The following is a 22824-nucleotide window of genomic DNA, read 5'->3' on the forward strand; positions in this document are numbered from 1 at the left end:
AGAATTAGTATTGTTGGTATTTAATTTAAAATTGAATGGAAGAGTTTAGGTAGTGTAGAGATATAGGTGACATCTCTTACCTGCTCTATAATGCCACACAAATTGAAGATGGGGTTAATAATATTAAATTCTTCAGTTTATATGAATTGTAGTGATGCAGACAATGTTGATAGGATACATAGTGCCCTTACATACTTTTTTTTTTTTTAAATTATAGAATTGGAAACCCTATAAAACCTACCTAAACTGACACCCCTGATGTTTCAGTAGGTTTGGCTCCATAAACAAGGCTGAAAATCTTTTCTAAGGAGCATTCAAGAACTTAACATCTGGTAGTTTTCATTACACCATGTAATTATCCATGTTGTAATGCATGATAAAGAGGATTTTGGAAAGTTGGTCCAGCTTAAGTATCTTAAGTATCTTAAGCTGGAGTACCTGTATGTGTAGCTAAAAAAGACTGGCTTGCTTGCAGTCATTATGGCATGAATGGCTGTGTCCACTATGACTGAATGAATCATTTAAACCATTTAACTATTTTGCTTTGTTAGAAAAAGGTATAGGTTTAATAAAATGTATTTTTAAAGTCATTCTTGTAGGGTTTAAAATACATCAATCTCTTCAGTATTTCAAGAACTAAAGATTTTAAATTTTTTTTAAGTAGGGCTTTATAGGACATAGAAAATTTAAGATGGTATTGTGCAATGTCTGCAAAGTACACACATTTTATTTATTTCTTTTAATGTTTTCCTGGAGATGCTGTCCATTTCCCAAAGCCCGTGTACAAGAGCCAAGTGTTTTCAGAGTTGGAGGGAAAAAAAGCTTCAACTGTTCGGTTTCCCCAGTGTAAATCTGGATTACCTGTGCAGACTTCATTGTACTCATTATTACTGCGGATTTACATCTGTGTAGTTTACACAGCATAGTGCCAAGATAGCAATTTTAGTGGAATTTAATGTGATTGGGAATGAAAGAATAGAGATGTTTATCAGAAAACTGTTGGGAGGTACTTGAGTCTCTTGCGCTGTAATTTGAGAGATTTGTTTCAATTGGACAGCTCTTTCATGTGAAGATACAAAGGAGTACAGTACTTGTATATCTAACTGTGGCAGAACCTGCCAAGCACTGTCTGTGCCAGAGACATGCAGCAGTGATTGTGTTGAAGGCTGTGCTTGTCCCTCTGGAATGTATTTGAATTCCAAGACGAAACAATGTGTACAGAGGTAGGTAAAGTTGCAGTTCTAATAGTCACACTCACTATTTTAAACAACTACATTTGCAGGTCACGGTGAGGAGCTATAAACATGTAGCCTTGTAGATGTTATTCATCTGTAAACTTGACAGGATCTTAGAATTATACAGAAGCTGTATGTTGAGCAAAACTAGTTCTTTTGTAGAACTGATGCTCACCCAACATCACCAAAACTAATTGTTACGTATTGTCTGGTTTCTGGCATACAAGAGATACAAAAGGTGTCTGTTGTGTAGAGGTTCTGTTTTGTTACCAATTTGGTTTGGAGTGTGCTTGAGTTATATGTCAGTATGTATCAGTAGTTACCAAGATCAATTTCTTGTATTTAAAAACAAAACCAAACCAAAAAAACCCACATTAAAACTTCACCCATCCACAAACCTCACTAAAACCAACAAAGCAACCATTTGAACAGCAATTAAATCAATGGGAATTCTTTTCTTCCTTCCGTTTGATTTAATCACAGTTACATGTTTTTTCCTTTACTCCAGAAACGAATGTCCTTGTTATTTTCAAGGAATTGACTACCCTCCTGGAGAAAATGTTATGACATCTTTGGGCAAATGGTAAGACACAAAACTGCTTTTTTCCTCTGTCTAAATAGTGTCTCTTTTAAGAGCTCTGTCAAATCATTCTGTCCAGCCTGTTGGGTTTTTTGGTTGTTATTTTGGTGGTTTTATAGTGAAACATACAAAGTGAACATACATCAGTTTTCTATGCATATTTGGACAGAGCTTCTGTAAAACTTGGGGTTTTGGGCTGCTGTATTTATAATCCAAGATACTGAATTTGAAAGTAGAGAGGAAAGCCACTATCATTTTGTAGATCTGATCTAATGTGGAGAGCTCCAGAAAACCCCAGACACTTCCTGCCTGTCTGTTCAAGTTTGTTCACCTGGACCTTCATTGCTATTCTTCCTTCCTATACCAGATGGTAAATCCATTTATGAAGAATTGTTAAGAATCTGAGTTTTGCTAGTATAGAGTCAGTGTAAATGAGCAATGTGGCTTTATCAAGTAAGAAACAACACAAATATCTGTCAGCTGCAGCCAAAGGTAAATAAGCATGGCAGTTACTGTTCCTTACATTTAGCATTTGTTCTTGTCCTCTTGATCTTCCATTTGCAGCATTATAGTCATGACATTAAAGAAGAAACTTGTTAAACTATTCTGGTTGCTGCTAAATGCATCATTTTCAATAATTAGTTTTATTTGGAAAAGGTTAAATTGCGTGGACAGAGTTCTGTAAAAAAAACAAGCTTTTGGAATTATTTTTCTTGAAGTAGCGTTTGAGCTCTCGCTGCCTGTATCAGTTAATTAAGAGCACAGCACTTAATTAAAAGCAGAACAGACCAAATCACGTCTATGATAGGTCAGTGTAATACTTCTATATGGTCTGTGCAACAAATAAGAGCTTAATATTGTCAGACACCTGTTGCAATGGGGATACTTAGTAAAAACACACATTCTCACTCTTGCCGGCAGCCTAGTGGCCATAAATACTGATTATTATACTCTATATCTTAATTGTCAGGTTATCTTTACCTTAGGGCAGATTCCTTGGAGAGTACCAGGCAACCCATTCTGCATATGGGGCTGTGTGAAGGCTGGATGCACTGTTGCCTACCTTTCTGGTTATTTTTGTTTGTAGGGCATGTGCTAGACAATACTGGGAGTCATGGGAAGGGGCTTCTCCTGCTAGATTCTTTGATTTGCTTCCGTTCATCTTTCTCCTTTAGGGTCTAGTTTAGCTAATTATACTAAGCACTATGGTGGATAGTTGGCTGACTGTGCAGTGATCATGTGATCATCCACAAATGCTTTTTTTTATTTTTGAGAAATCACTACAGGTGAAAATCATCTTTCTGTTGGTTTCAGTGGAGTTATTTGGGATCTGGCAGCTTATGTTTCATGTGAATATGTTAGTTAAAAATACATCTACTGGTGTACATCTGCTAGTCTTTAAGATATCTGTATCTCCTATTTAGTCATGACTTTTGCTTGACATATTCTAGCAAGGCTGTATACAGATATGTGAGAGGAAAGGCTTTTAAACATGGAGGTATGGACTGTCAACTCCTCTGAATTACCCTGTGCAAAGTAATATATTAGGTATCATGTAGAACTATATGTGTGGGTCAACTAGAAAAAAATAAAATGTTTTTTATCTGTCCCTGTTAAGGGGATATCAGTTCCCTTTAGTACTGTTTTGCCTATTGTCTGAGTTACACAGTGATGTCCTTGAGCTAGGACACTTCTGCAGTGCTCGGGGTACCTACACAACTCTAACCATGACAGTGGAGTCGCTGTAGTACATAGACAATTTGATTCTGAATCAGCTGTCTAGCAGTAGGTGTACTGGGATGTTTTAACCATTGCAAAAGAAAGGGAGAATAGTGCTGGAGTTCATAGGCCCAACCAGAACCTGAAATGATGCCAGCACTACTACATTTTTCCCTGACAATGAGTTGCTATCAGATCTGCTACTATTTTATAAAAGTACTAGACTATTTTGGCTGGAATTAGACAGGGGCAGCTGGTATTATGTTGCTCAGTGCTTCCCTGAATACAGTATCTTGTTAGGGTTGAGTTTTATGCAGTTGGCTTGTTTCTCTGCTGAACTGTTGTGTAGTGGGAACGTGTCTGTTCCTGTCTGTATAATATTTTACATATGTGGACGGGTATACATGATACAAGCTTTGTGATACACAAACTTACCATTTTTTTGAATGTTGATTAGAATAGGGTTGTTTGGGTTTTGATTTTTTTAGGTTCAGATTATGAACTATAGTTCCAGTTGCTTCTAATAATAGTCACAGGAGGCTGCTGTTCCAGATTCCTATCATATCGCTGAAGAAAAATTAGTTTGAGGCAGCATGAGGATAAAAATTAGCAACAGCATCACTGTTTCTCCTGTGAGCCAAGAATACCAGAATCATAGACATTCATTTTGTTGTAAATGAGATAGAAATTCATGATATTGTGAGATGTTTTCAGATTGTTTATGATCCATGATAGGAATGACTGAGAGAAGACAAAGTTATCAATCTGCTGTTACGTAGTTTTGCTTGGAGAAAAGTAATTCCAGGTCAGTACAAAAAACTGTTGCAGTCACAATAGTTTGTGATTGTATTATATTCAACACTGGGGTTTTACCTTCAACTGTGGGGTAACTTAAGAAATGCTGGTATCATCAAGACTTTCACATAAGCTAATAGCTTAAACAGAATTCTAAGCTGATTGCAAGGAAAATGGATTATTTATAATAGTGTTAAGAATGTTCATATAAGAGTTCATACCCAGAGCTTGCTGTAACATATATGTATGTGTGTTTAGGGTTTGGTTTTGGTTTGCAGCTATTGCTCATTGCATTTTGGTTTTAGATAATGATGTTTCTGTTATGTACAGGGCTTGGTTTATTCTTACTGCACTGATATCTTTGGGACCAGTATAGTGGTGTCTTTCTGCATGTATTTTTATGTCAGCCCAGGCATCTTAACTCACAGTAACATTATGCAGAAAGTAAAAATTTGAAGCATAATTAATATTCTTTAGGTGTTAAGGCAATGCACACTTTATCCACAGTTCTAATGTTCAGCACAAACATGGTTTTGCTGAATGGCTGAATACCAAGTTAAAACAGACTCCAAAATAAATATAAAAATAAATATAGTTTATTATGTATAATATAATAAAAGATAATAATCCGCAATATAATAAGAGGAAACGATACTAGTTCGCAATGCATCAATTCATTACTGCAAAGCATTACAGTGATTAAGAAAAGGATACATCACCAATTACCACCTTAATAACATAATCAGGCTCACACTTTAGCAGGGAAGCCCTGTTGCAGCCAATGTCAGGAGTCTCTTGGTAACTGGGAAGGTCTTATGTGGTGTGTCCACCCATAGGTGAGGCTTCTGACCGAGTCCTGGAGCTTTCCTGCCTTTATACTCAATAACAAACAACTTACATACTTAATGTATGTAAACTCCTGAATTTGGGCCAAATGCAGGTGTGCACTGTCTCATGATCCATAAGGTCCACACATGCCCGGGACGTTGGCCAGATGTCTGAGCGTGGTTGAGTTATTGTCACGATGCAGATGCACACAATATATCATTGCCTGGATGGTCCTGCTCACATCCTATTTGTACTGGGCAGAAGGCCTGGGATGCATACTACCTGTTGAATGCAATTTATGTTTGTCCTGGAGCTCACTGCTCAATTCAGGTAGTTACTAATTACATACTTGATTAAAGGCTTTTTCATAAGCAGTAATCAGTCATTGCTCAATAAACATTTATACCAATTTTTGTATTGATTCATACTGTATGCTTCATTATTAAACAAAAAACATTGAAATTTCAGATCTTCCTGCCTCTCATTGCATCTTAATGTATTTTTATTGTAGCCATTGCAGGGATGGAATAATGAATTGTGATAACAACATAATAGGTGAGTGAAGAGAGAGAGGGAAAAGATACTTCAATTTCAACGAATATGTACGTATCTTCCAGTCTCCATGGAACTCCTTATCTGTAGTAGAAGAATGTGCAATATGTACAAATTAATAACTTGCAGGAGGGATCTGTAATTTAGGAATTATATATTCGTGTGATTGAAAGCAAGGCTGGTGCTAATGTAAGCAATCTTAGCTTTATGACAAAAAGTAGAACTTCAGTTGAATAAGGGTTAGCTTCACCCCATGAAACATGGTTGTAGGAACTGAACACTGTTGGTAATTTTTCAGGTATTTTTTCTTTCCTCCCACAAACCTGAGTAACTGAAATATGAAAAAATATTTATTTTGTCATGCTTAAGAAAAAGAATGTAGCTAGTGCTTTTTCTGTGACAATATATTTTGTGTCATTAAGTATTATGGTCCGTGCTTTCTTATGATGCTCCTTTTACTTCAGTGAGAAAGTCTTTTATTTGAGGTTTCAGTTCTAGAATTGCCAACTCTTTGGCCTTTAGCAGAAATCTGTTTCCCATGCACTTGAAGGTTGCAGTGATTTGACAATTACCCAGAACCTCTCCCTAAAAAGTAAATAAACAAAACCCGGCAACCAATGAAAAACACTTTAAAACACTGCCACCACTTCAGGCATTTCTGTTGCATATGCACGGTATGCTCAGCACAACACAAAAGCAATTGTGCGGTAGACTTGTTTTGTACTCAGTGGCTCCAGCATGGAAAGTCACATCCATCCCTCAGACTTTTTCTTTCTGTTTCTCAGTTGGTAGTACTTTGCATTTCTGTTTTGAAGGGCTGATTCCTGACTAACTTAGTTAACTTTCTTAACTAATGTTAAGAAAGTCATGCCCCTTACTAAATGAATATATTAATTTCAGTGTTTTGTATGAGACTTGTAGGGATTCTATGAAGCCAACTACACGCAGGAGAGATAGGCAGTTGGATATGTTAGTTGGATGTGTTACTGAATGTTACACTTTTGTGTTACATACTCCTACTGTAAATGTTTTGCACACTTTCATGGAATATAAGATTTCAGGTGTGAAGACTAATGTGTTTGTCATTTTTTTTCCCTCAGCACACGGCTGCCCAGTTGGACAGATTTACATTAACTGCAGCAATCCACAAGTTGATCCCCAACTCAGCAGAGAGAGAACTTGTGAGAATCAGTTGCTAAACCTCACTTTCTCAGCACACCTTCCTTGTGTTTCAGGTTGTGTCTGCCCACCTGGGTGAGTACAGACAGATTTGCATCTTTTGTGCACAGACTACCTTCAGTGGTGACTGAGTAATTAATTCTGCTGAGGACATACCCCTTTTCTGCTTGGAGAATTTGAGTGTCAAGGCGTGAGCATCCAACTTGTGAAGGCTTACCATAAAATGATATGGGCCACCGAAGGCATAAAAAATGGTAAACCAAGAGACAGGTGGGGCCAAAGGTCTAATGCCTCACAATAATGAAAACAATATAGCAGGAATATAGAAAGGACATTGACATTATTCAGTTTGGTCCCTGTACTTCAGCAAAATTGTGTCTCCCTAGATACTTTTTTTCAGATATCTAACCTCTTGCAATGAGCATTTCATGAGCTTGCCAATTTGTTGCGGATCCTGATTTATGATTACTTAAAGCAACTTAACAGAGCTCAATGGCAAGGTTTGCTCTATTACTTACTACAAGAAGGAAACACACGAAGGAAAACCAAGCTAAAATTGATTTAGAATGATTTACACAGATTGGAGGTGTGAAAAGGTAAGGAAGACACTCCCATTGAGTCACAAGGTTCAAAATCGACGCCCTAAACTCTTGATGAAGCCTAGGTGCAGCTGGATCCAGACTTAGTCCCAAATTTGGTCAACAGTTTGTCTAAAAGATTGTATGTGTTTTTGACGAAAGGATTATGTGTGCACACCCAATTCTTTATGTCACTTAGCTAAGACTTCAAAGTTTCATAATGCCTATTCCCAGTTCACTTACTTCCCATCTGGGCATCTGATGTTAGTTCACTCTGAAGTTAAAGCCCTAGATTTCCTGAAGCAGACTCTCAGACATTGGATTTTATAAAAATAAATAATTTAATAGAGTGATACAGCAGGATCAGCTTGGTCTGGGTGCCTCTGGAGAGGGATGGAAGGACTGGAACAAAAATATCCCTGGGCAATTGCACCCTTAGAGACTGTTCACCTGCCCCTCACACACTCTCTTCACATGTGCCAGTGGTGACTCTGGTCTGAGCATTTCTGATGCCTTCTGGCACCTTACTGGATTCCTTCACTGTCTGCAGACAGGCCATTCATTATCTTGTCTAGTTACAGGTGCTGTTGTTGGTTGTAACCTTGAAGCCTCCTGATTTATACTGGCTCTTGAGGCCCCTGTTTTCATTAAGTAGGTACATATTCAGTAAATCTAAGTGGAAGTTTACAGCTTGCAGCCTAAGGCTTTGGCAAGTTTAGGTATTTGTGCTAAATAAGTAAAGCTAAGCAAACAGCATACTAAGTCACACAATGTTTTAACTCTAAGTGATTAATTCTATTTCAAACTTCCTTGTTTAAGATATACGACTAGTATTTCTTAACACTGAGAGGCATCCCTGCTCACAGGGGTAGTTGCCTGGCATGCAGTCTAGGTACCAACCACGGAGAACTCAAATTGGGCTCATCCAGCAATCTGTCGTTGGTAAAAGATCTCTCTGCCTCCAGGAGCAATTTTGAGAGACGTCCCAGCTCAAGGGGAGATCGCTGCCATGCAGGTGCCTAGCAGGGAGAGCTCGAAGAAGGTTCACTTAGGCTGTTATATTTATGGAATAAAATAGTTGGCTTGTAGTCGGATTCTGTACAGCGGGAGAGGTATGCACAAGACTCATTGTATCCACAATGTTCTTTGTTTGCTCTGCTCCTTTGTGGGCTTCCTAGAGGGAGGAGTTCTTGGCATGGCTGTGGCTCAGGCCTTTACCTCCTTTGGAGCCTGTACCAGATCACTGCTGATTTAGTTAAGAGGCAGGGGGTCGAGCGCATCTGTCACAACCTCTTATTTGAACACTTCACTGGGGGAGGTTTGCTTTTTCATTCCTAGGCATTATTTTCAGTATTCTCTCCCTCAAAACAGTATTTTAAGTCTCAGGCTGAAAATGTGCAGATGAGCTCGTCGTATTTTGGAATCAATCACTGTATTGCTGAGAGATTTTTGAATATATAAATAACAATTATGTGTTTAAGTTATGTTGGGTTTGATGGGATTTAGTCTGTTAAGCACATAGTTTGGAGGTTTTGAGTATTGTCACTCTAAAATTACTGTTTATGCCTTGAGAGCCTCCTCAAAACAAAAACTAAAAAGTTGAACTGAGTTGAAATAGTTCAGTTGAGGTCTGTGGACTCACACTCCTGGATGTGCAGGTTTTTGTGTCATAGTAAAAGATTGCTACTCAGACTTCTGTGTTTTACCTGAACGTTCAGAAACGTGGAATGTCAAACTGTTCACATGAAATGGAATCTATAATTAGTCTGACTCACAATATGGTACCATGGTGAAAAAGTGCAGGGCTAAGGTAGGTTTTGAAATTGACTGGAGGCAGACATTTTCAGAATTGCAAAAACTCATCCTGTTGGGCCTGACTGATAACCTTCAAAGACAGTGGCTATTTTCAGTAGCATTATATGGCAAGCAACTCAGCAGAGAATAAGTTTATATGACGTATTTTGCTATGCAAAACCACTGAGATTGAACTTTTCTACTGCTTCCTGGTGTAAGTTAGTTCTGGAATTTAAGCAATTAAAAATGTGTTTTAACATTGTAAGGCTTATAGTCAAGCGTCAGTGGTGTCAAAGCTCTAACAATACATTTGTATAGCTACAAGAGGCAGAGTTCTATGATTTTTCTAGAAACATATACAAAATTAAGAAGTTCCATGCTTTTTGTATTTAACTTTGGCAAACTTCTGTTCTCCTATGGCTGTACACTGCCCATAGAGATACTGACACAAACTTTTTGCTGTTTTTTGTGGGGAAGGGGTCTTGTTTGTTTTGTAAGCCAGTGCTTGAGGTAGAACTAGGAAATGGTGTCACAAACCCAGGATTTGAACCAGGAATATCAATCTGTACTGTTGAAGTAGGAATGACAAGGTATTTTTTTGCTTCTATGTACTTAACATTTAATGCCAGGTTCTGACTGATAGGGAAGTGCTTATTCAGTGTTTGAGGGACACTTCCTCACAAGGTAAGGGAAAGTTTCCAGGTTCTGCCAGTCCTTTCATATGAAACTTAGTATGGCAGAATCTTGCTTCCATGATCACAAACTGCATGGTTTAGAATATAAGGTGTAATCCAATTTATTTTAAAATAAATTGAGAATCACTGTAAATGCTGTTCAGTTCTTTCCATTACAGAGTTACTTGAAAGCTAGTCAAATCTGATGTCTTTTTAAACATTTGGCCCTGATGGTCCTATACTGCATGTATGTTTATGTTTTTGAGATTGCTTTAAGAAAAATTGAGATGGCCCTGAAGGTGTGTGTTCTTTAGGTGTGCTTTTAGGAAACACAAGAGACTTCTGCAATGTATTAATTATGTAAGCTTTTTATTTAGACTATTATTAAAATAACTAATACTTTAAGTTGCTTTTGAATATAAGCTGTTGGATGTGAATATCCCTAATGTTTTAAGTCAGTTACTGAATTCACACCCCAATGATTTGTACTGCAGATTGACCACATAAGTCAGAGCAACACTGTAAGTCAAAAACAAATTGTTGGAAAAGAAAGATGGATCAAATACTATTACCTTCAAGCAGTACCTTATGCTATGTTCATGGCAGTTCAAGTAGTGCAGGATTTGTATGCACTGTGAATTTGTGCAGCTTCAAAATCCCCCTTCTAGGTAATCAGTTCTTACTGGTGAAATATAAAACTGAGGTGACATTTCCACTTTACAAGGGTAAAACACCCATGGAATTTTAGATATTAACGTTACCTCTTTACATGAAATCTTCAGTTTAATTCCATTATTCATGCTTTTGTTTCTGTTCTAGATCTTGTATCAGTTTAGCTTGATTAGTTATCATAATCCATTTAACATGTTTGATTAGTTTTAGCTGATTTAAGCAAACAATTTAAAAAACCTCAGTGTAAAAATGGAATGTGTCACAGTTAAGAAACCTGTATGGGAAGCTAAATTTTTTTCAGGAAGGATCTTACCAGTCTTTTTTGTGGGATGATTATTCTTCATGATACCATGAAAGGTATTTAACACAGAGAGGGAAAGAACCTGTATTTGCAGAAAGTGATGTTAAGATTTCAAGAAGGCAATATTTTTATTTTCAGACTATTTTTCTGATATCCAGAGAGTGAAATATTCTTTCAAATACTCCACTATTTCTAGCATTCCTTCTTTGTTGTGCTTACATTCTAGTGGGATTTGCATGAAATGTAAATTAAATACAAAAATAAGTAAATCATAGTGAAAAGTAGCAGTTGTGTGATTCATTTGACCTCCTTTTTAGTCTGCAGTGAATAAATCAGATGCAAGTAACTATGCTATAAATATTTAAACTTACAGATCATTCCCATTCTATCAGTTACAGTTCTTACAGTATAAAAATTATGATCATATACTTTTCCTCTGTTTTAGAAGTGATTGAGATAGAACACATTCTCTGGAACACACATTCTAATGTTGTTCCACTCTGCTTTGCTGACGTATTTAGTGATTTTTAAGATTTTATTTGCATTTTTTCTGTTTTTCATCTGTCACTGTTTAAATGCCTATTTCCTGTATTTCCATGATGCATTCCAGAAAAGTAATATTCTATTTACAGCATAGTTTGTAGTTTTTCAAATTCAGTCTTTGAATTACTTTCCACTTCTGTGTTGCAATGATCCAAATGATTTTTTTCTTCTTTAACTGTACCAAATATACATGATTTGACACATCTTTGGTGAGACTGCAGAAGAAACCAAGAGAAAAGACAGAAAGAAAGAGAGAAAAATCAGTAGATTCTTCCTATATTTCAGCATACTATGTGACGTGTACCACAAAAAAATGGACATAGGCTGCTTTGTGCCTGTCCTGTTCCATTAGTTTTCCATGGTTTCCAGTCAGATTGATAATGATCTCTGAAACAGCCAGCTTCTGTTCATTGTTCCTTATAACCTGCTCTTGCTGTCAATATAAACAGTTGCTTTCCTGAAGATATATACTTGTGTTTTCTCACTTCTCCCATTGATTTTACCACTGACTGCAGCATGAGTTGGACTTGGCTGTTCTGTACTTCATACAGTGTACAGTATAACAAACTGCACTGTATATAAATGTATATATTTTTTCAAATTGATGCTTGATATTTAGCTGGAGTTTTGGTGACTACTTGGTACTGGTTTGTGTGGGTGTGTGTCTTGGAATTTATTAACCATATCACTGCAGCAGAGAGGCCACAACCACATTGCCTATGTAATTTCGCCTAGTTCAGCAACATTTTAGAGCAGCTTCACTGCTGCCTTTCTGTGATTCAGTAGTAGTGGTGAAGGATTCATGTAATCCTTGGGGCTGCAGGAAGAAACAAAACTCCATACCGCAATGCCAAGGATCCCTGGAAAGGATTTACAGATGTTCCCTGTTTATTGTTCTAGGAGGCACACAGAAATGAAAAAGGACTGAAAATTTAACACAGGATTTGTAGTTGAAGGATTACATTATAAGGCTTTTGAAATATTAATTGATTTGAGAGATAGAATATGTCAGTATTACAGGTTTATCTGTCATGGATCATGATACAGAACGTGCAGGCTCTACTGGATATAATGAATCCCATGTCTTTTAAAAAAACATTTTCCCTCTCTGAATAGAGGGCCTCTCAGAATAACGAAAGAGGTCAATCTTCTAAATACATAAAAATATTGGAAGTTATGGAACTTACAACACTGAGTAACATGAACGGCCTTGCTTCATCATGGAGCAGTGGAATTCTCACAGGTTTAGTGGTTGAAGGGCTAGTGCCCGAAGTGCAAGCACTTACTAAAGATACAATATTCAGTTACCTGTGAAGACATCACAATATTACTCATATATAATTATTAATAAAATTGTGCCTTTTCAGTTTCAGAAGACTTTAAATGTTACTTGTTTTTCAATAATAATTCTAAAAATGTAAACGTTTAGGGAAATATTTTTGTATCTAGATACAAGGTGTACTTCTACTGAATGTATGTTTTTTGTTCTTTTTTTGATAGTCTTGTTAAACATGGGGATGTGTGCTTGGATGCAGATGAATGTCCATGTTCGTGGAAAGGGAAGGAATACTTTCCAGGTGACAAAGTCATTTCTTCCTGTCATACATGGTAAGCAGAGATCTGTGTAGGTGTTTATTTTAGTTGTTTATTTATAGACTGATTATTCCTTCATGTTTCTTTAATCATAAATTTCACACCAGAGTCTGGTAAATAGTTTACCCTAGTTGTTTACATTTGTTTGAAGAGCTATTAAAGTGACTTTTTTTAAAGGTTTGTTGTTTCAAGGAACATGTACATACAAAATAATAGCTATTTGGGGTTTCTTTTTAAAAAAGCTTGATTTAGAATTTTTTTTATTATTATCAAAATCTAATCTAATTTAATATTCCTTAACCAGTGTTCTGAAAGTGCTGGTAAAATCCTTCAAAAATATTACACCTGAATGACATTTGTTAAATCTTTTTACTTCTTCTAACATTTAGCATTGAATCTGAGCAGTCTAATGACCCAAAATGTAACCCTGTGGCAATAAGTTATACTCCCACTACAGTGATAACTTAAGGAGGGCATTAAGCAACACCATGTACTGAGCATAGTAACAGATAAATTAGTTGCCAGTTTTGTGTGTGTGGATAACTGATGGGGCAGTTGGCTTTTAAAGGAAGTGTTCCAATAGACAAGGGTTGATAGGATCACTCAAATGCATGCAGAAGCCTACTCCTTTTACTATTCAGTGTTGTAAATGCAGCACATACCCTGTAGCTATGTTACTCCACAAAGTTTCCTTGACCACTCAGTAGAACATGGTTCACTACCATTTCAATAAGCTTCATAAGAGCTTAGATGTGAAAATATACCACATCTACATGATCCTGAAACAAACTTGTTTCATGATGGTCCCTGCCTGTTTTCTGACCACTGTTGAATGTTGCAAGTTGGTGTTTAGCAGCACTCCTTGTCATACCAGAGCCTCAGAAAAAACAGCTGTACTGCCAAACAGCAAGATACTATGGTAGTGGTGTAGCCTTCAGCTTCTCAGCAGAGCAATTCCTTCCTTTTGTCCCTGTCTTTTAGCTTACCAGGAACATTTAAGTGGTGTCACCTGGTAAACTACTGTTCCTGGCCTGCACAGCTCAGTATAATGCAGAACAGTGAAGGCTTGTCCAGTCAGCACTAATCACTGCCTTGTCTGGATATCATTGCCCCCTCCAGCCTTGTGCTGACTGCCTACCTCTGCCTCTCGTCAGGTCCTCAGTATCTGCTCTAGAAGATATTTGTAGCCCTTTGGTCGACTGGTGAAGCGACTTACAAGCCATCTCCACTGGGCAGGCAGGTAAAGCGACCCGGGTTATTCACCGCCTTATTTCCAAAGGCCTCTCCATTTGGACCTGGCATGGGATTGCTTGCATTAGAAAGAACTATTATATCCCATTTAATCTGTATGAGACTTCACCAAAGGCAGCAGCAGTGCAGGCAGAAAGACTGGATATTTAGCCTTCTCTTTTTTTACTGAGGCCAGGCCCATTGATTTATGTACAAACCCTTAAAGTTGTCATGGCTTTTCTAGTCTTCCACATCCAGAAGCAAAGACAGGTTAAGTGATAAGGAATTTAGGCAATCAGTTGTCCACTGAAAGATGGGAAGTCTACAACAAGCTCTGCTTGATACAAAGTGTATAAAGTCTTTGAGACTGCTGTGTGTGTATGCAGGGGTGTATTTGATACACCAAGGGAAAAGTGCGTTTTAGCTCGTGCAAACTATGAGAATACTCCCATGCAAACAAACCCACTTAGGCACTCAGCAGTTATGATGATTTCAGTGTTTTTTAGTGCACAGAAGTAGTTTGTGTTGATACTAAATATCACCTTATCTTGATAAGATTATATTAAATATCATCATTGATGTTAAATATCATCTTATAATCTTATTCATATCTGATCTAATATTAGCAACACAACTATAAATTTGATTTGTCTATTGAACAGTAAAATGGCAAATAAAATAATTTCTTAAATGGGCAAAACTACCAGTGGAGTGCCACAAACTTTCAACCCAAGACCTGGTGTCTGGCTGAACTGCGGTTCTAGGTTTCCCAAGTTTGATTTTCAGTGCAGCTGATTGAATTTGTTATGTGCTGGTGAGATTAAACACAAAAGGTTACTACACTAACTGGCGAGGTAAGGTGGGTGGTGCAGTTAGCTATTCTGGTTTGCTGTCATACCCTGAGACCATTGAGCAAATGCTGATTAGTCTCTGAGCTGCTGAATTGGGCCTTCTGTGTTCTTAAACAATTACTTATTGGAAATACTATTTTTGAAAAGCTGATTGAAGTTTGGAAGATGCAAGTAGTTTACTTTTCCAACTAAGACTCTCTAGATTCTGATAACTAAATGTTAGTTTACTTAGTGTGAAACAAAACTGGTGCGAAGGACTTTGAAGAAATTGTGTACCTCTTAAAGCCTTCCTTCTGACTGTCAATGTGATAAGACTCCTGAAAAAGAAAGTATGCAAAGGAGCTCCCTACTCTTTACATGTTAAGAAACGTTTCTTCACAAGCCTTTAGCAGATCAGCATGTGGAGGAGGATTTGAATAGGCCGAGAGTAAAACTGAAACCTAATATCTCACAGAGAGCATGAGAAGTAGCACTTATTCTTTCAGTCCAAATATGATTTATTCTATTTGCCTCTCTCTCCGTTGGCTTGATGAGGGTCCTGCCTTACATATCGCTTTGAGGTGACTAGAGTTTGCTGGGCGAGTCCTACTGCCATCTATCTCCTTGTGCTTTGGTACAGCAGACACTTCATATTTCATACTTTTTACTTATTTTAGTCATGTGCTTAGTGTATTTATACATGTAGTTATACAAAGCACAAGCAGTGGGCCAAATCAATGATGGGATAAGCAGAGTCCTGGAAAATATGGAAAATTACTCCAGGTTGGTGCAAGTTGCATGGTAAGGGAACAGAAGGAAACATGATGCTACTAGTAGTTGGAACTGGCTAGATTTTCTAGATAATTGCTGCTCTTTTGAAAACAGCCATGTTCTGACCCTGTCATATATGTTAGCAATATGGACAGAAAAGGAAAAGTTATACTGACAAAAAGCTTCATACCTCTTGGTGCTTCAGTATATGAGATGCCAAACATCAGCAATTTATCAAGTATTTCCATAAATCAGGTTAATATTTTGGTTTTAAAATGTGAAGCACTCATTTAATCAGAAAATTAAAAATTAATTTTTTTTGAAAATAAACTTAGATATGTGCCAAAATTACATCACATGCTTTATTTAATTTAACCTATATTGGTAAAATATACCTGTAGTAAAACTATACCGGGGCACCATCTCTGCTGTCTTTATCAAGGCAATTTTTTTGTGTCCAGGTGATTTAGAAGCATAAACAATAACATTTTAAAAATGACTTGTGGTTACAGGAAATGAAGTTCTAGCCGTTATTTGTAAATCTTACATAATTTCTGAGAATATTACTTAGATTGCAGCAGGGTGATGCATAGACATAGTATCCAGTGCTACAGAACCTCGCTGTTAGGCAGTTACAAAGCAAAGGTAATTCAGAAAGGTCTGAACAGTCACTTAGTGTATGTGTGAGAGCTTTTTTACGCTTAAAGTGGCCATAGACAGAACTTGAACTATTCCAGAAGCCCTTAAACTGTTAGGCTAGGGTTAGGGCATGATAATATCCATCTGAAAAGAAAAAAAGTCCAACAACTCAAACCATGGTTCTTTTAAGGAACTTAGGCACCAAAATAGTGCTACTGAAATTTTTCCTTTTGCACTTCTGTGAAATTCTCATTCAAAGCAGAGAGTGAATAAAGACTGTAATAATAGGACACATTGCTTGTTGATGCTAAGATTCAGCTTGCACAGAAACAAATGTGTGAGAAGCTGAAAAAGAAACCTTTGTGGAGCATTATTGATCTGAGTAACTAGAGAATAAATTGTATTACTTTCAGATGGCTTATTTTGTTTTCTTGTTTCAACAAAAGAAATGCCCTTTCAGTGTATATATTCTGGAACCTATACATTCTAATGGAAACAAACACAGACTGTATGAGTTCTATATGTACTTTTTTTTCCCCCAGAAGATCAATTTATATACGCTGCTTCTAGTTAACATTTCAAAATGCTTCTGTCCATGGTCATCATACTTGCATGACTCTTGGTTTTTTGCTTCTCAGTGCAATAGCTGTAATCATTTGTCTGTGGTTACAATTGATATTACCATTATTGGTCATATGTTTTTCAGCATTTGCCAGCATGGATCATTTCAGTGCACCTTCCATCCTTGCCCATCAATGTGTACTGCCTATGGGGATCGACATTACAGAACGTTTGATGGACTAACATTTGACTTTGTTGGAACTTGTAAGGTTTACCTAGTTAAGGTGAGACTCTTTTGTAAAGCTTCTCTAAAACTGGATTTTAAAAGTACCTGTTCAAAATTCTCTTCTACTTATTTCCAACCTGTATGTTTTATTGAGTCCTATGTACTGTTTTTTAAGATGTGATGTTGCTTGGATTTTGAATCATAAATAACATAGTTTTCTGCTAATTGAACTATATTGCAACATATATGTATTGATGGTAGTATATTTTAAAGTGTCCATTTCTTTTTTTTTTTTTTCTTCAGGGTACTTCTTCGACCAGCTTTTCTGTTATTATAGAGAATGTTAACTGCTTTAATACTGGAATCATTTGCAGAAAAAACATTTTCATTAATATTGGAAAATCGTTTTTAATATTTGATGATGAAACTGGAAATCCAGTAAGTTTCAGTCTTTAACACCAATCAAAATGTAGCATATGTACTTCTCTGGGAATTTTTTTCCTTTTGTAAGCAAAAAATTATTGTGCCACTGAAGTATCAGAGGCATAAATATTTTTACCATGGATGCTGATCACATCTGGATTGTTTAATAGAAACCTTAAACAAGATCTTGTTTGTTTTACAGAAATGTGAGAAAAGATGATTGTGACTTTTTGTTTAGACAATTTCTTCTAGTGTCTTAGGAAAAAATATAGATATTGTGAAGTCAGTGGGAGTTTTGCTATTAATTCCACTAGAACCAAGAGTTTAGTCTGGTCTGAAATGTATAGGAGGAATATTCCTATATAGTAGTAAAAAAAAAATTACTGTCCTTGTTATATCCTCCACAGCCTGAATTTAATGTTTTTCTGGCCAAACTGCAAACTCTGTTGCCCTAAACATTTAGTATATTTAGTAATTTTAGTATAAGTAGTATATTTACGGTTTATAGACTGACTATACAGAGGAAGTTGTGTCTCTTAGTCCATGCTACAAATAATCTGGAATCTGATTGTTACTGGATGGAGAGAAGAATGCTTTATGTATATAAGATGGCAATCTGGACATATTTAGACAATTCCTTATCTCAAGAAGATGCTCCATGTGTGTCTATACCCATCCATAATGAAAAAAAGCATGTGGCTAAGACCTTCCAAATGCAATGATGTATAACTAAGTGAAAATCATAACCAGGAACCTTAAGACTAATTTTTTTACCTCCCAGAGGAGTTCCCAGAGGAAGAATTAACATTTTAATCTTCACTCCAGTTGCTGTTATCCATCCTCTAAGTTTGATATCAAGTCAACTTTTAAAATAGGAAAATCATAAAAATACAACAAGTTCACAATCCAAATCTAGACTTTTCTTTAAGCATTTATCTCTATGTGGCCTTCTGTCAGATTTTGGACTTCTGTCCAAACTGTGTCATTCATTTTATTTAGGTGTTTCATTTTCTGTCAAGTGAACATTTTGTGAAGAAATTACTTACAGTATAAGCTGCCTTGTTTTATTTTGAACAGAGCTTATCTAGTTACATGGATGATCTACAAAAAATTCAGTTATGGAAAGCTGGATTTTTCACCATTGTTAATTTTCCTGATGAGCACATCACTATTCTTTGGGATCAGAGAACAACAGTTCATGTACAGATGGGTCATCAGTGGCAGGTAAGTGGAAGTCAACACTCTTATTGTCATTTTTTTGAGGTGTTTATGTAAGGCTTATTTAAATAAGACATGTTGTCATTATTCAGACAATAGACAACATGTCAGAAATCATGTAGGAACTCAGAGGCAGAGTCAAGGAGAGAAGCGTTCAACTAACTTGTCAATTAAAATATTCATTCTCATTTACCTTATTTTAATTCTGTAACAACAGAAACAAATGTTTTCAAGGCAACATTCTTCTTCAGTGCTTGTTCCTTATATGACTGGAGTAGGTGTTATTTTGCTGAAGCATAAAAAAAGCACATAGCTAGCAAACAGGTCACTTCTGAACAAAAGATCAGTTTCTTTCTCAAAGGCTTGGAGATACTTAGTTGAAATGGAATAAGATTGATGTTGTCAAAATAAAGTATTTTCTATAGCTTTGTTATCACAAAAAGCTGAACTGTTTTGGCTGAAATGTAGCTGAAAAGGATGAAATTTGGACAAAATTATAAGTAAGCAACTGGAGACAAGAAGACTTAAGAAGCAAGTTTTGAAAATGGTACTGGCTAGTAGTGTTTTCTATCACATGGAAATAGCTTGTGTGTTCTCTCTCTCTTTCTCTTCTTTTTTTTTTTTTTTTTTTTCTCAGGGTAAATTGACTGGATTATGTGGAAATTTTGATTTGAAGACAGTAAATGAATTGAGGACTCCAGATAATTTTGAGTTAACAAACTCACAAGAGTTTGGAAACAGTTGGACAGCTGTAGAGGTACATAGTGAAAAGAATATGTTTTCTAGTAGATTTCTGCTGTTACATCATATAATTCTCTAGAATGGAATCAGGAAATCATTCCTGAATTAGCAATAGAGCAGAAATGGCAATATCTGGCATTCTTGCAGATACTGTAATACGTTAAGGAGAAGAAAACTGTTTTTTCTACAAAGCACTTTAGTATAGAGGAAGATGCTTTAGAATATTCTGAATCTACAGTTGTTTTTGAAGACATTGAACAGGAAAGTAGTAATTTTTTTTACATAATGGAAGAATTGTGGGTTGACTTTAGACTGTGTTGTCAGTTTGGCTGATCTTTCATAGCTGGTATTTAACTATGAAACTGTAGCAATGGAAAGAAAAAATACTCTTTTCATATGCTGTAAAGTTAAAAATTGAATTTTGTTAATGTCATGTTTCTGGTGGTGTTTGTAGATATGTTCCTTCCTAGCAGTTAGGTAGAAAGATCTGATTTTTGACACTTCTAATGTGTGTCATCCAAGTGAACTTTGTTATTTACATAAGCTACACTATTCTAGTGTAAGGACTGCAGATTGGAACTACATGGCAGCTCTGTTTAGACTTAAATGTACATATATGTTTTTCTGCTGCTGTCAGACAAATTATACATTTCTTCAGATTATGTACTTCTCTGCAGATTATCATCCCCTTTTAATTCCACATTTTAGTCTGGTTTTAGCTTCATAAATGATGAGCTTGGTTTGTGTTTTACATCTCTTTAAAAAAAAAAAAAAATTCTTTGCAAGTTCAAACACAAAGTGGTTATGAAACAAGTTTCTCACCTTGATTTTGCTTTCTGGTTAAGTGTGTTGACAGCTCTGACATTCAAAATCCGTGCAGTCTGAATCCCCTTAGAGAGCCATTTGCCAAGAAGGAATGTGGAATACTGTTAAGTGAAGCATTTGAAGCTTGCCATCCAGTGGTGAGTTGTGGTCATGTATAGAAAGATGTGAAAGTGAACGTATCACTAGAGATAAACTACTCTTCTATGTGCATCACTTGAAATCTTCATTTTGTCATCCCTAACATAATAATTTTGACTACTGTAGCACAAGGGAATGCAACAAAAGTCTTAACCCATACTTGTTCTGATTCTAAAACATGAATGTTTAACTAGATCTGTTATAAGGACTATGTGCACTTAGCTGACCTAGACAGTAAGCAACTTTGGCACCAATTTTAGCAATATGGGTAGTCCTATTAGTCCCTTCTGCAATTAATGCAGACAAAATTATACCCAATTTGTGTTATCTTTTGTTTCATCCCAAGCACTATTTACATAAGCATAGCCACTTGCTTTATTTTCTCAAAGATATTACATAGCATGCACATTTTTCAGGGATGTTTTAAATAAATTGTCAGTTTCTTCTAGGCAGTATCAGATGGGAAGAACTCATTCCTAGAAACAAAAGCATATATCTGCTCACTCAGGCAACCACCTAAGGAAATAAATGAGCCATACAACATGTTTTGACAGTCAACAGTCTCAGGTTCAGTTGGAGAATGAGGGGGGAATGATTTCCAGAGCTAGGTTTTATATGGAAAATGACACATCCCAAGATGTTCAGGTATTGAGACTGCATGCATGGCTTAAAGAGTGTAAGTGTCAGAAGGTTTCCTAGTGAGAAAGGAGTTTTTGTATGAAAGTTAACCAGGAATCTTGCAGGGTTGCTTTGTATATTATTTTGGAAGAAAGGAGAAAGCTGATGTTAAAGTTGTCTTAATTTAACGTGGGCTTAGTCCCCTGTATAACAGGTAGCAATGGGGTTCTTCTTAAGTGTGTGTTACTCAACTGTAAACCCATATAGAATATGTAAAAATTCAATAAGCAAATTAGCATTGAAAAGTCTCTTTGAAATGTTGTCACTTAAGACTTAACAATAATGTAAGTGAAAAATCACAAATTTGCTTGTTAAATTGTCTAATAATACGAAGAGAATGATCCACTCATGAAAAGTTTTCCATCTACTTTATTATTTCTTACGTTTTCCGTATCTCTAACTTTCTCAACACTTCTGAGATTTATTGAGTTGTGATCAGTTTAGAGAGGGTTTCTCACATGAAATAAGCTTCTTTGTAGTTTATTATGGTTAAGTATTATAAACCCGTGGAAAACACAAGCTCACTTCAACATCTTAGAGTGCATGTTCTAAATGGGTCATTGATCTAATTGTGTTACTGAGTACTGTACAAGATTTTATGATGTGTTCTAATAAACTGTTTTTCTTGTGTTTCAGGAGACGTTTAAATTAAAATCTTTAATACTTCAAAGTCTTATATCTTAAATTTGCGAGTGTCTATATGAATATTTTTGATAAATGGTATTTGTATTTCCAGATTGACGTCACCTGGTTTTACTCAAACTGCTTGACAGATACATGTGGTTGTAACCAAGGAGGTGACTGTGAGTGTTTCTGTACAAGTGTATCAGCATATGCCCATCAGTGCTGCCAGCATGGAGTTACTGTAGACTGGAGGTCTCCTAGAGTGTGTCGTAAGTTTACATGACTAGCATTGCCAGTGGCTGCTGCTGCTGGTGCTCATGAGACCCAGACCTGAAAAATCAGTCTCATTAAGTTGCCTGGGGCCATGAACGGAACACGAAGCCACACTGGTAGGAAGATGAGTGGGTGACTTTCACTGTCTTCTGTGTTCATTTTGATCTAGCTGGATTATTTGCTGCTTTCCATATTTGTGGGTAGTACTCCTCAGTTTTTAATGCCTTGTCCAATGATGTGAAAGGAGAAGTCATGGCAAGTCTATCTTGGGATATGGCATGCATCCCTCAAACTAAAGTTGTAAAGTGAACAGCTCAAGTAATTTCCATCTGCGGGAGGACTTCAGTTCTTAACAGGGTCTAGGAAACATAGCTGCCTGACTGCTGCCCCAGAGCAAGTGTGAAATATAAAGATCTTCTGAAGAAAAACAAGTAGGTTTTCAAGCAAGACTCTGTCACTACCTTCATATCCCTATTCAACAGTGCTTAGAAGTTGTAAAAAAAACCCTGAAGCCTTTTTCTATGGCACCTAGTGCAAATGTTGTAACAGGAGAGTCATTTCCCCAAAGACATGATAAAAAAAGTGCAAGATAGAAAGAATGGAA

The 22824-nt window shown here is 36.5% G+C and overlaps 1 protein-coding gene across 3 annotated transcripts in view; it reads left to right on the forward strand.

Moving 5' to 3' along the window:
* OTOG (otogelin) overlaps positions 1 to 22824 on the forward strand; it is a 103498-nt gene that overhangs the window by 33447 nt on the left and 47227 nt on the right. For all 3 annotated transcript variants that reach the window (XM_026850375.1, XM_026850377.1, XM_026850378.1), the window contains 11 exons: positions 1058 to 1223; positions 1744 to 1818; positions 5669 to 5712; positions 6810 to 6963; positions 12951 to 13058; positions 17220 to 17358; positions 17604 to 17738; positions 18801 to 18947; positions 19579 to 19698; positions 20528 to 20644; positions 22060 to 22216. In XM_026850375.1, the coding sequence (XP_026706176.1) occupies positions 1058 to 1223; positions 1744 to 1818; positions 5669 to 5712; positions 6810 to 6963; positions 12951 to 13058; positions 17220 to 17358; positions 17604 to 17738; positions 18801 to 18947; positions 19579 to 19698; positions 20528 to 20644; positions 22060 to 22216 (1362 nt within the window). The remainder of the gene's footprint in view (positions 1 to 1057; positions 1224 to 1743; positions 1819 to 5668; positions 5713 to 6809; positions 6964 to 12950; positions 13059 to 17219; positions 17359 to 17603; positions 17739 to 18800; positions 18948 to 19578; positions 19699 to 20527; positions 20645 to 22059; positions 22217 to 22824) is intronic.

Source organism: Athene cunicularia (genome assembly GCF_003259725.1).
Source record: "Athene cunicularia isolate RWA chromosome 5 unlocalized genomic scaffold, athCun1 chr5_part2, whole genome shotgun sequence".
NCBI lineage: Eukaryota > Metazoa > Chordata > Aves > Strigiformes > Strigidae > Athene > Athene cunicularia.